Source organism: Lissotriton helveticus, chromosome 4_1 (genome assembly GCF_964261635.1).
Source record: "Lissotriton helveticus chromosome 4_1, aLisHel1.1, whole genome shotgun sequence".
Classification (NCBI taxonomy): domain Eukaryota; kingdom Metazoa; phylum Chordata; class Amphibia; order Caudata; family Salamandridae; genus Lissotriton; species Lissotriton helveticus.
In genome coordinates, this window is record NC_136063.1 from 1,599,662,995 (window position 1) to 1,599,680,801 (window position 17,807).

Here is a 17,807-nt window from a genome sequence, read left to right on the forward strand (position 1 = left end):
CCATCAGCTTTCTCATAATCTTTCATAGATTCTATTTTAGTGATGAATGTAAATAAGGCAATAAAATTCCTATCTGGAATCATGTTAAAATCATTATTATAAAAATTGATCAAGAAAAAAGAAACGAAGGGGAGGAGCCAAGATGGCGATCGGAACAGTCGCATAAACGCTTGGCTCCAAGGGCCCTTCCTCCCCGCACGTCTATCCTGATGGTAATCCTGAGCGAGGCTTGTCGATCTAAGTTGCTGAAGAGAAGCGATCACTTACCATCTCTTTCTGGGGCTCCACCGTGCAGTAGATCCGAAGACCTGTCCCCGTCTGCTTGCCGGCCTTCACGGCGCTGACGCCGGGGCCTCGATTGCAGAGGTCGCCTGGCTGTGTTCGTAGTGTTGGCGGCCCTGGTTTGGATGAGAAGCCGGTCAGTGGGAGCCTGAGAGCCGCGAGCCGGGAGAGTTGGTACCAACCCACTCCCAATAGTGGGTTGCCCCGTGAACCCGAGATATCGCCGAGCCGGAGAGAGGCCGTGTCGCCCGGTTCCCCCTGGGTGTGACGCCCGGCCATGTTAATAATCCCGTCCGGGAACCGGCAGCTGGCTCCCGGCAAGCTGCGGGGAGCACACCCGGCCTTTTGTTGACTCTCCTTTGTGCACCAAGCGCAGACTGTCGAATTTCAGCCGTGAGACCTGTTGACTCTGATGGTCGGACTGGACTCGGAGCTGGAGGGGAAGTGACGGAGCACGAAAAGGCTGCAATGGCGGATGGCGTCCTGGAACGCACCTCTCCCGGGGACGGTATAACCGCTGAACTTGAGACCCCCGGAATTCGGCTACGTGAGGAAACGCTGCCGCGTAGCCACATACTGGCTGCGCTGATAACCCTGCGGACTGCTCTGCTCCGGAGATCCCGGGACTTAGAGGGAAGGATCGTTGCCATTACTGACCCGCCATTTTGTAGCGTAGTGGTTTGCCCCCGAGTCGGTGCCGATGAGTCTCCTTCTGTCGAGGTGTCATGTTCCCCGGCTGAGTCTACAGTCTTGGGGGCGAGAATGGATGTGGTTCCTGAGCTAGTTGTCGTCACACCTGCTCCATAGGTGGCTGTCTCATCGGGGCCTTTTTCTGACCAGCAAGTGGAGAGGCTCCAACGATGCATGGCGCATGGGGCCCGGGCTATGCTGCGATGCTTCCCGCATCCCGTGCTTGCCTTTCCATGCTTGGCGGACCTGTTTTTGGACTTGGAACTGTTGGTGGTCTGTGTATTGCTGCATTCTGGCCTCCGCCATGCATCGTCGGCTGTTTCTCGGTGGCTGGGACGATGTTGGGCAGCGGCGCTACCTGATTTGCTTGGGACGATTGAATCTTTTGTATTGAGTTGTCTCCCGACTGCAAGGCTGTTTAACATTTTTACTATTAACAGAAGTGGCCAGGGGTGACCTCGTTTGCGACTTGGAGGGGCTTCTTGCTGGTTAATGGTGATTCAGGGACACGTCTTGTGGGACTGTACTTGATTGCGTTTTATGTGCTTGCTGATATTTGTACTTTTCTATGGCTTCTGTTTATACGATTTTAGTATGCGGGGGTGGGAGGGACCGGGTCACTGAATAGCCGGCCCTTCTCCTCAGACTTTTCTTTATTGTTTTCCTCTTTTTCTTATCTTTATTTCCTTTCTTTCGGGTAATTCTGGGGCGACAGGCACGCTGTTAGTGGGGTAGGCCATAGCCATTACGGTGATGTAGGGTGGCGGGTGTTGGGGGGGGGGGGTTTGTTATTTTAGTTTGTTTTGCTCTATGGTCCCTTTCTCTCTTCCTTCTTAGTGGGGTTGGCTGTATCTCCCTCTTTCATCTCTTTTCTGTCGGGCATCTGCGCTTGCCTCTATTTTCTTGTCTTGGACGGGTGGGTTTTCCATATGATGTTCTCGCTAACTTGCTCGCCATTGTTTGACTTTTACTCCTGGCCTGCCTTCGGCGGGCGTAGTGTAGTTTCGGCTTTATTGTTCACCATCGATTCCCGATTGCTAGGAGGGATACACCCCTCCCGTCTCTTTTTGTATGTTGTGTAGTGTGCTGCCCTTGATGATACCGCCTCCGCTTCTTTTTCAATATTATAAAAATGAAACCTCTCTTATCCTTGTGCTTCGTTGTACTACAACCACGTATTATGACTAAAACGTGATTAATCCTTGAACCGTATACATTTGCACGGCTCCTGTTTCTATCTCCTGAGTTTGCGGACGGCCCCTGTGGTTGTAGGCCTGCGCCTGTACTGCTTTGATTGCACCAATAAAGGTTTTTCAAAAAAAAAAAAAAAGAAACTTTCCATGTAAAGAACAGAGCTTGGAAATGTGAGTTATCTGTTGGGATGTACTCAAAACTCCCGCCGGCAGCGATGTTAATCCAAATAGAAAGTCCCCCAAATGGACGACCCAGTCTTGGTTTAACAGCTACGGTATTAAAACACCAGAACCCACTAAGGTACAACTTCTTAGTGGCCCAGGTCTCCTGGAACATTACAATATCCTGCTGATTTATTAAGCTAAGCCACTCTGGGTCTTCTAGCCGTGACTCTAAACCCGCTATATTCCAGGACAAAACATTAAAGGCGTTAGCTGCCACTGTACTGTTAAATGTACGTTGATTGACGTGGATAGTAGAAGGGGATAGGGGAGGAAGATCACTTACATTTACTGGCAGTTGAGATAGGGAGAGAGGATCTCTTATATTCTCTAATAATTGAGCATCAATGGTTAGTGGGTGTAGTTGTCAGTCAAATAAGTATTTCACCAAATGCCGGGCCTCTCATTATGAGGACCTTAGGAGTTGCTTACCCTGACTGAATTCATGATCACTGTGTGTTGTGGTGTCACTAAATACTTTGAAACAACTTCATACATTACAATTAGATTAAATAGTTACACCTGTATTAATGCTGAGACACCCACTGTGGTGCCTATGTAGAGCAGTGTCCACGCAGTTAAAATGTTCAGACTGCTGCATATTATCCCATGTTAAGCCCTGTTTTGAACTGTGGGTCAAACAATGGCAGATCAAGATAACATAATTTGCACCTAGTCCCAAGATCCTCCCTGGGATTTTGTTTTGTTTTAATGTAGGCAGAGGGAACTTGAGATAGTTTAAATATTCCAATAGCCATTTTGAAAGAGGCCAAAACAAGGATGTACTTTATACTCTGTATCTTTATTTTATCACTTACATCTTTCCTGGCCAGAATCCAAAAAAATTCAGACATTGTGGATTTCTATTTTGTAGATGAAGAAATAAAATAGTTCATTAAGATGATATTTTGACTCACAAACCTCTCTATCTGCATGGTTTGCTGAAGCTGATTTTTTTAATAAATATTTTTAATCAATAAAATTGAACCAAATCTGAAATTATACCTCTTAGCAAGTATTATATAAAATATATGAGCATTGAATTTAACATTGTATCGAATCAATCTGCAATTAAATATGTGGGTTTATGGTATGTTAATACTAGAGACTATTACAATGAATTTAGAGCACTCCATAAAGAAAATCTCCAATCTGGGTAGGAAATAACCTGCCCTTTTCTTTCCTTGGTGGGGAAGATTGTAAATTATCAAAATTATATTTGTTTATATCATATTATCCCTGTATTATGTGACCTGTCACTATCCCTACATTTTTGTTAAGAAAGTTGTTTCTTTATTGTAAAATTTTCTATGGAACACCAAAAGGGGGCTTGAATTTCACAACCTTTATTAATATTACCTAAGGTTAAAGGAGGGGTTTGATCCCTTTAAATTTTCATCATAACTTTCATCATGAACCTTACAATGTAATCCAGCGGTCAAAACGACTGATCCTGACAAGACCGTGGCGGTCCTACCGCCTCCGAAAGGACCACGAAAGCCGGTCCAACCTGGATCGTAATGACTCCCTTAGCCGCTATTGGCTTTTGCATCCTAAGGCCTTATATACCAAGCAATTTGCAGGTTACAAACGGGCTGAATCGCAGAATCAGCCCACTTGCAACTAGAAAAATGCTTTCGGAAATATATAAAGCCCAAATTGTGATTTGTTAACATGTTACCAAGTAGCAATTTGGATTTTGCAATTCGGTATTTAGAAGCGGCGTGTTTAGAGCGCCCCTTCCAAATACCGAATCACATTACCATGGACAAATGTTTTGTTACTGAAATGCAGTTGCAAAACATTCCCACTTTCCAACCAACTCAAAACTGGTTGTAATGCATTCACAAATTGGAAGGGGCCCTTCCTCTTTGTGAATGTTGGGAAAACGAAACGTTTCATTTTTCATGGTTGAAACGCTTCCAAAAAAAACTTTATTAAAATGCAATCACCGACATGGTGGTCTGCTGACCTCAGCAGACTATTATCCCTGTGATGGCTTTGATGCCTAATGGGTCGCAAACTGTAACCTACCTCATCAATATTTATGAGGTTGGTCAATTTGCGACCCTCTAGGAATTGCAGGTATGAAACAAAATGTTTCATACTTAAGGAATTGTGATTTCCAAATAGCTTTTCGGATAGAATCACTATTTGGCAATCGCTCATCCTAGTCTATATACATCCTGCCCTTAATGATAATGGCATTTGTGTAAAAATGTGCATGGAAAAAATGCTTTTTATTAGTCTTTTTGTTTAAAGAGGTGTAGTCTCAGACACCTAATATATTTTCCTTTTGGGTTACCAAAGTATATCTAGCACCTAAGGCCAGGTATTCTTCAATAATTTGTTACAAAAATACATTTTTCTTGCATCCCTCTTATTTATAGAATTTGTAGAGCGCTCTGTAACCCTACGGGCATCCTGGCGCTAGGTACATATAGCTGAGAACCCTGTAGAACAGAAGAGGACAGTGGACAAGGTGCTGATCAGTTAGATTTTTTGGAAAGTTTTTTGGGAGATTTTTTGGGGGAAGAGCCATGTTTTCACCTTTTTACGAAAGGCCATCAATTCGTTTATTTTTCTGATGTCAGTAGGGAGGTTGTTCCATAAGTGGGCTGCGGCTATACTGAAAGCTCTTCCACCACAGGTGGCTTTCTTAATCCTAGGAATGCTGATAAAGTTTCATGGTATAATGAATTGTTAGAGTGAATCACAAAGTTATTTTCTGAAAGAATCAAAACAAATGGGTTAAAGGGGATAAGTGATTTATTTACAGAGGATATTTAGCTTGCATTTTCTCAAGTGGAAAAACAGTATCATGTACCTAATTCTGTTTATTTTAATTGAGATGATAAGCCTATAAATGTGTTGGATAATATTTCTAGATATGCTTCAGAATCAACAAATCTTCCCATAAATTATATTTCTAATCTTACCCACAGCTCAATACTGATCCAAGATGAAAAAATATACAAGATAAAATCCTAAAATGAATTTCAATAGGAAGGAGATTTACTTATTGTAAACTGACAAATGAAATGCCATTGGGATTTTTTTTAATTCTTCTAGATCAGCGAGTACAATTAAAATGCTTTTCTTATCCCTTATTGTTTGCAAAAAATGAATAACCTACCCCCTAATTTATGTGGGTCTTGAAGGAGATCTATTGGGACTTCCTTTCATTTATTTTTTGACTGTTCAGTCTTGAAGCGCTTTTGGTTACTAATTTGGAATAACAATAACTTTATGCTTAAAACTAATGTAGCTTTTCAGCCTCACACTATTGTGAGTCTTATAAAAGAGCATTATTTGTTCCAGTTAAAGGTAAAGTGCAGATGTAGTCATTGTTACAGCGATTTAACAAATAGCTGTGAACTAGAAAGATAACAGGAAACTATGAATTGATGTATGGTGGCATGAAATTTGTTTTAATCATGAAATTGATAGGACAAACATATCTAATTCAGATTCTATCTTGTGGATATATTCAACTTGTTCTTCCTTTACAATTTGCTTCTCTAATTTAAATTTGGGACTGAATACATGCAATTGATCACTTAATAAGGAAGAGGTTACTAAGGCTTTGTGCTGTAATAAAAACGATAAATCTTTCATTCTGTAATGTTGTATGCTGGATCAAGTGAGGTTTCTGCAGTTTACTCAACCTTGGCTATTTCTTAGTCCACTGGGGATTTCGTGTGTGTCCCTTAAGGTCAGTCCAGCCTTTCTTCACAATACTTTCCAGCTTTCGTAACAACAAATGGAAAGTGAGAATAGCATCGCCATATATTATTTTGTGCTTCACCCCAATACAAATTAGCATATGTTTTTTGACAGCCTTAAATCAGTGATTAATATTTAAGGAAAACTAAATGGACGTGTTGATGTTTTTTTATAGGGTATTGATCCAGAAGATGGTATTCCGTATGAAAAGAAGTTCTGCGAAGGTAGGTCTAGTTTTTCTAAAAGAGTTACATTTCTGCTGAACTTGGCAACTTTTAACCACTTTGACAGTTAGACAAAATTACTTCTGGGGTGGGCGTCTAACAAGGAAACGCCACTGTTTGCAAATTTCCTTCTGCGTATGTACTTGAAGCCTGTACTCTATTGCACATTCTGTTTCATCATGGTTTTCTCCACATAAATACTTTATGTGCTGAAAACTTCATGCATTGGTCTAAATGATATCAGAAGACCGAAATGCTGGGAGCTTTAGAGAGGAGAGTAAACAGCAAAGGGCGTATATTGACTGGTTTAGACCATGTCAAATACCCAGTCAATCTTTTGTTTTATAAAATGCTCAAACCCATTGTTAACCAAGCCCTTGGCACAGAGAAGGGATGTTCCCAAATTATCTAATCAAACTGGTTTTCAAAGATTCCCAAAAATGGAGTAACAGATTGGTTGCAATGTTCCAACTCTCACCATATTTTAGAGTGAAAAGGTAATTGCTAAAACGTATGTATTGTAATATCTAGTAACATAGGCAGCATTCTCAAATGTTAAATATTATACAAAAGCCAGTACCAATTTCATTGCAGAAATCTTGCATCAGATATACATAGTGCTGAAATAGCACTGCTTGCCCAATGTCCAGGGGAGGGAAAACACCCTTATTTATAGCACCTAAAACAAGAAAAAAACTAAATTAGCACCATGACTTACCAACACCTGGAAATGTATAGGAATGTAATTGCAGCTTACAATTTGTTAGTACTATCAGTTTAGGAAAAAGTAGCATTCAAAACCAAACAACGATGGATGCAGCAGAAGTATGCATTATGTGTCACTAGTAAAGAACTATTCCTATGCCCCAATAACTACTATTGCTACTATATGCGTGAGAGCAGGAATTAGCAGAATGAAAGCAACTGTCAATCCAAGATGGTTGGAGAAGCAGGAGGCTATGAGGTTATACCACGCAAGACTAAATGCATATGGTTGTGGCCTAAGGATTCTGGAGTTACAAATGTACTCCCAAGCTCTCTGCCGGTCGCCCGCATCCTCAAATTCTCAAAAATCCTGGAAACAAAGGATGCAGCATAGCCCACGTTCAAGGGTGAGAACAGTGACAACCTCCTAAAATCATTGAGTGAAACTTGGATTGATGAGGTCCACAGGCTCTAACAGATGGTGTGGGTCCTCAGCAGAAACTAAGATGGCTGCTACTGTGCCAGAGACTGGCCCAGCTAGCTTAGCAAGGTGCCTTGTGGAGCAAGGCTATCCATGAGAACAGTCCTGGAGGGAGGCATTGAGGACTTCAATGCTGGCTCTTCCTATCATTGTGAAGCAGAATTCACCAAGCATTGGATTATTTACCCACTAATAGTGAACATGAACTGTGTTTAGACCGTCGTGAGACAGGTTAGTTTTACCGTACTGATCACATGTTGTTGCAATAGTAAGCACGCTTAGTATGAGTGGAACCTCAGGCTCAAACATTTGGTGTATGTGTTTGACTGAGTAGCCAATGGACAAAGGTACCATCTCTGGGATTATGACTGAATGCCTCTATGTCAGAACCCCTCTAAACCGTAATGATACCACTGTGCCGTGGAGCCTCAGTTGCCCTGGGATATCCGGCCTCTGGGCCAGTGCGTAGAGCTGCTACCTCCGGGACTGGAGTGCGGGTGGAAGGGAGTCTTCTCCGTCGACCTTAGTGCACTGCATGTTCATGGGGCACCTGGTGCTACACCATTTATAGAAGACCTTTCTTTTTTTGCAGTTTTATACAGAGCAAACTTGATCCAAAAATATTGGAATGCTTTACATGAGCACCAGTTACATGACACAAGGACAAGTTCATATTTTGTGGGCACGGGGATATTAAGTGATTTTTCCCAGAATCAAAGGTTGTTGATCTAGCAGAGACTCGAACCAGGTTCCCCAGTTCCAATGTCGGCAACTCTGTCAATTAGGCCACATCCTCTGCCCACCAGACCTGATTCTGGGTGAATGTTTCTTTAGTATCAGAGCAACAACCTCTGAGGCTAACTTTTATCTCCATCCATGGAGGCCTATCCCCTCCCAGGGGTCCTTCTGCCACCAGACTGGTGGGAGGGATAGGGCGGGGGCCCGTGGAAAGGCTGCCTCCACCATGTGCGGGCAGCACGGGGTCGCTATGTGCAGGGATGGGGGCACAACCCCTCGCAGATCAGCAATGTGACCAGATGACCAGAGTGGGCACCAGGGATTCTGTCTGGAGCCAAAAAGACAGTCAGTGGTTCAAGGAAGGAGCCTCCTGAGTGCTGGCCTCAATGTCGGCTGCTGACTAGTCACCAGGTCGGGCTGAGCTACCTGGTCACTGGGCTGAGTAACCAGATGACCAGTAGATGGTTGACCAACCACATGACCGGTCGGTAGCTGGCCTACCAACCAGATGACTGTCAGGCCAGCCAGAGGAGCTAACTCTGACTTGTGTCTCCCTTCCAGTGTTCTGTAATCCCCCCTTTGTGGGGGCTTGATAGTTGAGGAACAAGGGCTTTCCAGGCAGGTCCAAAGGGAGGGGAAGCTGGCTTGGCGCTTAATCCTCCTTAGCTGTCCAGTCTCGGGCACCAGGAAGGTGGAAGGTACCAACCCGGGGCATGGTGGCCCCAGACTGGGGAGGACCCTGGTGCCCTTCTGCGGTGTGGAGCAGAGACAGGCCCCAACGTGAAGGCCCAGGCAGTAGACAGTGGTCCAGAAGACCAGTGAATGGTTTTTGGCACTGTAGAAAAAAAGACTTCTCATATTTTTGATTATGATGTGAGTAGGTCCCCCGAACTGAATGAGTGTGATATGATAGATGGTCAGAAATGGGGATTATAAAATGTCATTATTTATGCAAAACAGCATTAAAGCCGAATATTATCGAAATGTGGAACGTGATGGAAATCGTATGTATTTGGAATTAATATTCTCAGAAACCTTAGCAGCATAGAAAGAACACTTCACAAGAGATGCACACACGTTTTGTAGATGTCTAAGAATGTCCTTTATTTTTGTTGCTGTAATTAATGAGGGACAGAGGAAGGCGGAAATAATGAAACCTGTAACCAAGAAATAAATCTTGTGTAGTATTTTAGAGTGCAGGCCTTTCTCAGTTGAGGAACTTTGCTAGATATTTGGTGGAAGCAATGCCCTTCTGTCTGAAACCAGTGAACCAGATGGTAGAGCTGCATGGCCATCGAAAGTGAATTAACATGAATATGAACGTAAATTTAACTATTTTCAAACAATCCAATACATTGTATTAATAGTAATGAATATTCAATATCTTATTAAAAGTATTTTCACATTTTTCAAAATTATTCTATTTTTTATTTTTGCAGGAGTAATTGAAAGTATTAAAATGTTACCCTTGGACCACAATTATTATTATGTTTTTAAAAGTGAAATAGTGAAACACATTTTTTTTTACGTTGGTAATTTATATAAATGTCAAAATATAAAATACATGTAATATCAATATAATCACCCGATATCTATGTACAATAATTATATTAATTTTAAAACACTACCCAACCAATCCTCAAAAATGTATTGATAATAAATTAACCTAAAATATGTATTTTTAAGATGGTTGTTAATATATTAATTATGTATAATAAATCATCATTTCATATGGGATGTTTTATTATATGTTTATTTAAAAACATAAACTAAAACACTATCCAAACAATCCACCAAAAAACACCTCAATCTGAAATAAAATTAAAAAAAACACATTTTGAACAACATAAAATAAAATTGGCACACATACTACAATTATACACAAAATAAACAGAAATGAATGCCTCAAAACAATATCAAATATCATAATATTATAGAATGATGCATGTTTTTACACTGATGACATCCAAAAGGTATACTCAACACAGCAAATATTTTCCACAATATTTTGGCAACCGCAATATTTTATCCACAATACTATAGTGACTCAATATTTTGCAGTTGATATTCTGGTATCACACTGCTTTTGTGATATCTTGAGGACATGCCATCCTCAGAAAACATAGTGCCTTGAGAATGTTTTTACCAACTTCACATGCAAGAACTCACACATTCACATTAACCCACCATGGCACATACTTTGTCATTAACAAAAATTATAAAAACAAAAAACAGTACGGGCAAGAAATAGCACACCACTTTTGTTACATTTATGTATGTCCTAGAAGTAAATATAGCTCAAACGCATTATATGGTGTATGGAGGGCAACAATGCAGAATTGGAACCATGTTGATTAAGGGATAAAATACTTGGCAAGTTAGTGAGTTCTCTTACCTAGGTGTAATTTTTAATTCTCGTAGCAGTTGGTTGCCCTATATCTTCAAACATTGTTCCCATTTTAATCACTCAATGGGGGCGCTATTTGGCTTGGCTTCCAGAGTCTCTAGTAAACCAATCCTGCCTTTAGTGGAGGTGCATAAACTTAAATGTTTACCATGTAGGACTTTTGGCACATCACAATGATAGTATCGGGATTGCTCAAGTTTACAAGAGGAGAATCGCTTCTGAAGGCGATTGTTAGGTGTAGGAGCAGGTAGTCCCTATTTTTTCTTACATGAGGAATTGGGCTTAAGTTTTGTGGAACATCACACAAAACTCATGCCACTCCTCCTCTGGATTGCGGTATGGGGGACTACTCATACTGAATTTAATCGGGAGATTATCACTGATTGTTTAGCTTGTGATTTGGGGCACAAAATTCCATGGTTAAATTACATCAGGAGTAGCACTGAAACCCTGGAAAGACCAGAGCTGTATTTGTCCCCCCATTTGTTGATCAAAAGGGAGATTTATATAGTTAAGAAGGTATTTTTGAGAATTGCATCTGCTGCTAACGAAGCAAAGGGACTGGGAAAGCCATCTTTGAGAGTGTCTGTTATGTTTAAGACATGTGAGAGTACTGAATCCTATCTTTCACATCAAAAATATTTGGGAAAGATCACCCTTGACTACTCTATCAGATGCAATTTTTGTTTCCCTAAATGGACAGTATGAAATAAAATGTATCTTTGTTTACCCTTATAATGAAATATCCGCTCAGACATTGATGCACTTTACCCTCTTTTGTAAATATTTTTATTCTTTTAGACAAAAATATTTATGATCTATTTTAGAGCTCAGGGCTCTTGACAATGTAGACCTGCCTTTTATTTTCTTTGTACAATCCTGTTGTGAGTTTCTCTGTGGGTGTTTTTTTTAAAAAAATGCTCTGTGATGGCGTAATTCACTGAATTTATAACCTAATCTTCCTTATGAACTTATATTTCATGTAGTACAGTGTATTTGAACATTTATATTGCTCTTTTATGATAACTCTTTAATAATACTCTTGGATAGTGTTAAAAATGGGGTTTCTCATTGGCAAGGGTATGCATCTAAGCCAGGCAGAACCCACCACTCAAGTCAGGGTAAGGGAGTTACACACATAAGATAACGGTTCCAGTCCTTTTCCTGACCCAGGCAGGAGCAACCACTGCAGACCGTCCTAACCCACAAAAGTTAGGGGCAGCGCTCTACACACAGCTTCTCCAGCTCTCCTGCCAGCTGGTTATTCTTTTTACCTATAGCATAGATCTTTCTCCTGAAGTCTTTTGTATCCCTGAGACTTCCAACAGGAGGCCAGCACACACAATCCCTTATACATTCTTCATAAGCAGCATATAAAAGAAGGATAAAAAGACTCAGTTCTTTTCCTCTACCACAGACAGAAGTAGCAACTGCAGGCCAACCCACCCCTGACACAAACTATGCAGCATTCCTCACACAGTCCTTCTGCTTTTTGTCTTGGCAGGATCCTTTTGTTCCTTGAAGTAATATAAAGTCCTAGGGATTTAGGTGCAGAACTTATACCCCATTTCGTCATTGTTCTCTTTGCTGGAAGGTTCTCTGAACCCAGTCCAAACCAGTCCTCCCTGGTGCAGCCTGACCACAGGGGGAGGAAACGGCATTGTGAAAAAGGGGACACAGCCTATTCAGGTGCAAGTGAAACTCCTCCCACCACTCTAAATTCAGACCAGGTCTATTCAGCCCAGCACAGAGGTACCCAGCCAAGGAAGGGAACACCTCAACCCCCCTAGTGACTGTCTAGAGTGAATGTACATACCCAGCTCCTGTCACTCCAACACATGCTGAATACACAAACAGCCAGAGGCACACAGAGTGGTAAAGTAAGAAATGCCCACTTTCTAAAAGTGGCATTTTCAAACATAGAATTTAAAAACCACTGTTACCAAAAAGTGTGTTGATAAATTCTGAGTTCAAAGAGCCTAAACTCAATTTCTCTATCTTGTCCCTATGGAAAGCTAGTAGAAAAAGGAGAGTAACCCTTTTAGCCACAAGGGAACGGGGTAAGTAGTCAAATAAAACAAGAAGGTTCCCTTGGTTATATTAGATTTGAATTTGTCATGCAACTGCCTACACAGTAGTTTTCCTAATATTCTAATGGGCTCTTAGTCAGAAGTTATCATCAATCATACTATAATTTACTCTGAACCTCACACCTTAAGTGAAACCACAAAATCACTTAAAGTCTAAAAATATATTACGTTGCCAAGGCGTATGTGCCATTCAATTTTTTATTGTTAAAAAAAAGGAGATTTAAAAACATTTGAAGATACCAATCAAGTGTACATATACTACTTGTAAAGGTATAAACTGTACAAATTCGTATATCATAAAACGAAATACCATTCAAATAATGCTAAAGAAGATTCTTTTTAAAACCATACAAGTTAATACATGTCGATGCGTTTCGGTGGATCCTGCTGTGCGCACCACCTTCCTCAGGACAATTAAAACACAATGTTCTGTAAAGAAATTTAAAAAAAAAGAAAGAAACATAATCACTATCCATCTTCGGCAGACGTTTACATAAAATCACATAGTAGTCTGTACTTCACCTTCATCACAGAAATTACAGTGCTTAGCATATTCTATGACAACTTCTCATATAAAGACAAATTTTACATTTACTCCTGTGCTGTTTGTGAGTCCTGCTTACTGTAAAAGGTGATGGAAACCTCTCTCCTCGTGTTTCCTTTTTTCTTACATGAGGAATGTTGTTCTTCACCCTCCCCGCCACTATGAGAGACTAAACATTCATGCATACTCGTCACTCTTCCCGATATCAAGGGAGAAACTAAGATATCAATAAGTGTTCTCTTTGACCCTTAAATAGGAATATGATGAAAAGCTGACCACAAGCACCTTCGTAGCAAAAACTAGGGCGGCTGGTGGAGTATGTAAAGGTATGCCCATAAATCTCCCTTGATATCGGGAAGAGTGACGAGTACGCATGAATGTTTAGTCTCTCATATTGGCGGGGAGGGTGAGGAACAACATTCCTCATGTAAGAAAAAAGGAAACATGAGGAGAGAGGTTTCCATCACCTTTTACAATAAGCGGGACTCACAAACAACACAGGAGTAAATGTAAAATGTGTCTTTATATGAGGAGTTGTCAAAGAATATGCTAATTACTGTAATTTCTGAGATGAAGGTGAAGTACAGTGTACTATGTGATTTTATGTAAACGTCTGCCAAGGATGGATAGTGATTATGTTTCTTTCTTTTTTTTTAAAAATTCTTTACAGAACATTGTGTTTTAATTGTCCTGAGGAAGGTGGTGCGCACAGCAGGATCTACCGAAACGCGTCAACATGTATTAACTTGTATGGTTTTAAAAGAATCTTCTTTGGCATTATTTGAATGGTATTTCGTTTTATGATATATGAATTTGTACAGTTTATACCTTTACAAGTAGTATATGTACACTTGATTAGTATCTTCAAATGTTTTTAAATCTCCGTTTTTTTAACAATAAAAAATTGAATGGCACATATGCCTTGGCAACGTAATATATTTTTAGACTGTAAATGCTTTTGTGGTTTCACTTAAGGGGTGGGGTTCAGAGTAAATGATCCTATGGAAAGCTACACATCTAAAATGTTACAGCGCAGCCCCAATGATTAGCCTATGGGACAGACAGCCTTTCAATAGTGAAAAACGAAATATGTAGTATTTCACTATCAGGACATGTCACACACACCAGTGCATGTCCTACCTTTCACATACACTGCACCCTGCCCATGGGGCTACCTTGGGCCTACCTTAGGGATGCCTTACATGTAAGGAAAGGGAAGGTTTTGGCCCTTGCCAGGGCAACATGCCAGTTTACAACTGCGTGTGCAGACACCACAGTGGTAGGTCTGAGACACATTACAGGGGTGTCATGAGGTTGGCACAACCAGTGCTGCATGCACACTAGTAGCATTTGATTTGCAGGCCCTGGCACACACTGTGCACTTTAGGGACATACCAGTAAATCAAATATGCCAATCATAGATAACCAATAATTGTTACAATTTATACAGAGAGCATATGCACTTTACCACTGATCAGCAGTGGTAAAGTGCCCACAATTCTATAGCCAACATAAACAGGGTCAGAAAATAGGAGGCAAAAGGTTTGGGGGTAAACCTGTCAAAGGGGCCAGGTCTAACACAACCCCCCACCAGCCTAAAGGCAGGGGAGACCAATCAACTACCTTGATGGACTTCCCTGATTAGGGTGATAGAACATGGACCCTGGCCCGCATCAGCAGGGGCATGCTCCAGTTCCACACCTTGCTGAACCCAGGTGGATCCCTCTATCCATACTCACAGGACCATGTATACGTAACTATGGGTAACCCTTCTCCTTACCTTCGGACTCCATCTGTGCAGCGCCTAAGCTTACTTTGCATACAGATGTGTCCCAGCAGGTAGACAGTACCCACATGGCCTACACAGTGGTGTGGCCCAGCCCACCTTCAGGGTGCGACTCCTGTCCCCCTCCCAGGCACAACTTTGTCCACCATGACAGCAAGCCATAGTGGCCACTGACAGCTGTCAGTGATGGGAGCCATGCCTCCTGCCTCTCAGGGCTCTCTAACCTCTGTAGTGTCAGAGAGTGTGGGCAGTGGCCCTAGGTTACTGCCATCCTTTGTCCACTCTCCCTTGTGTCAGGTCAGGGATGGCATCCTGACACTGACCCACCAGCCCGGAGTGTGTTCCCTGAGGCTCGACAGGAGACCAGGGTGTGCTTTCCCATACCCTATCCTCCTCCCAGGGGCTCTGCACCCTCCCACCTGAAGTGAGGCCTCCAGAAAGCAAACCGGTAGGGGCACTGCTAGCTGTCACCTCTTCCTACAGGTTAGGAGAGATACTCTCCAACCCAGGGTCTGTACCCTTGTGCTGGACCTGTGCCTGGCAACGCATGACTTCCGGGGGAGTACACGAACCCTGCCTACGGGAAACACACTCCTCATGAGTTGTGCAAGAGTTTGCCTGGCACAGGTCTCCAGCCTTCTGTCTACCTAAGAGAGCATGAAGATCATCCCCAGGCCAGGAGTGGCCTCACCAGGGCCAGTCCTGGGGTGCTCTGACCTCAGAGCCGGCAAACCCTGACACACTAGTCCTTCCGTTGGGAATTGTCTCTCCCCCCACCCCTTCATCTCTAGAATCATGCACCCTCCAAACTGGAGGGGTGCTGCCAGACACCAGAACTAGGGGACGTTTGTTACAGTAGTCTCCCCCAGCTCACCTGACCGGGTGTTGGCATAGCTCTGGAAAACAGGGGCTTAAAAAATGCTCTCCAACTACTGAGTCACACAGACCCTCCCATGTATTAACCACACTACCTTTCACCTCACCATCCAGTGCCTCACAAACGTACCTCATGTCATCCTCCTGAGACTGGCAACCCACACTCCTCCGGGCGGTCTCCACATACATGTATCAGGACTTCTACCATGGGAGAATCTCTCTCCCGGCACCTCTCATCTAGAGTCAGTAAAGCCCCCCTCCCACTATTAGATTAGGACAATGAACCCATGTGCCAGTTCCCCAATCAACCTCCAGGACCCTGCACCACTGGATCTCCAACATAATCTTGAACCCCCTGGTGTATGTCAACCCCCTCCTTCAAGTCGGGTGCCATATATCTAGGTGCATGCACTTCTCTGTCAGCACTAGACATCACATTTTTGCTGCCACCATCTGAGCTGGACACAACACTGACAGCTTCTACCTCCAGCCCAGCCAAGCTTAGTCCCTGGGCAACACACATTCCCTTTCGCTTGGCTAAGACACTCATGGCCTCATGCCTCTAGAGCTTTTCATCAATCTCGCTCATTCTCAGCTCATGCTCCACATCAAGCTCTCTCATGCTTGCCTCATGAGCCAGAATCATTTCCTTTTCTCTTATCTCCCATTTACGTTTTGCTAGCTCCAACTCCAGATCCCTAGTCCTCTGCCTGTCAGCCAGTTCCTCTGGGGACACTCTTCTAGAGGATACATTGCTGCCAGGCCTGGAGGTCTTACCCTCACAGGCAGATCCTGAGCTACAAAACCTCCTGACTGGTTTTCCTTTCCCAGTTCCTCGTCATCATCCTCCACCCTATGGTTTTTGGCTGTCCACCAGGCAAACAAGGCCTCCTGGCATAACTTCTCACATGACAACCAAGATCCTGACAGAACTACTTTAGGTCACTCACTGTGGTATATTAAAACTTGATAATGTTAAATGCACTTTCTGCCACAACAACTGCTGCATCACCCAGGAGAGACATGACTGACTCTTAAGGGGTGTTACAAAAAATAGAAGAACAAGAAAACAGTATGTGGTCATTCACTGGTCTAAGTGCAAAGTTTGTAGTGCAACTGTGAGTCACTGTGGTACTTCACAAACGCATGTCCTATCCTCACCGCTGACAGCCAATGTTAGAAATGTCGTTTCTGCCTGGCTTTGGTGCATACCCTAGTAACCAGACACCCAATTTCTAACAGACAGTATGATATAAAATCTATCTTAGTGTGCCTATGTGATGAAACCTTTGAGAGTGTCTATTATGTTTAAGACGTCTGAGAGTATTGAACTCTATCTTTCACAGGTCAATATTGAATGTTCGGTAAAGATCATTCTTGACTAGGTGCCAACTGGGCTCTATCAGATGCAATTTTTATTTCCCTAAAGGGACAGTATGATATCAAATCTATCTTAGTGTACCCTTGTGATGAAATCTCCTCTCAGACGTTGATGCACTTGACCCTCTTTTGTTAATATTTTGAACCTTTTAGATGTAGGTATTAATTACCTATTTTAGGAGCTTAGGGCTTTTGACCATGTAAACCAGTTTTTTAATGTCTTTGTCTGTTGCCTGATCCTGAGTGTTGTCTGTGGGGGCTTTTAAAAAAGATAAATGCTCTGCGAGTGAGCACTGTCAATTTTTAATATAATTTGCACTTAGGGCCTGATTACGATGTCGGGCAGACTTTCATCTGCCCAACACCGTCTTGGGCCTGGGATCGACCGACCTCCAGTCGGCTGTCCCAACCAGCCAATCACAATGCGACCGAACACAGTTTTGTTGCATACTCTCATTTCTCA

General features: G+C 42.4%; 1 protein-coding gene across 2 annotated transcripts in view; it reads left to right on the forward strand.

Annotated features, from left to right (window-relative positions):
* The window catches only part of AOAH (acyloxyacyl hydrolase), a 919,324-nt gene that overhangs the window by 517,741 nt on the left and 383,776 nt on the right, over window positions 1-17,807 (forward strand). For both annotated transcript variants that reach the window (XM_078688219.1, XM_078688220.1), the window contains exon 10: window positions 6,289-6,337. In XM_078688219.1, the coding sequence (XP_078544345.1) occupies window positions 6,289-6,337 (49 nt within the window). The remainder of the gene's footprint in view (window positions 1-6,288; window positions 6,338-17,807) is intronic.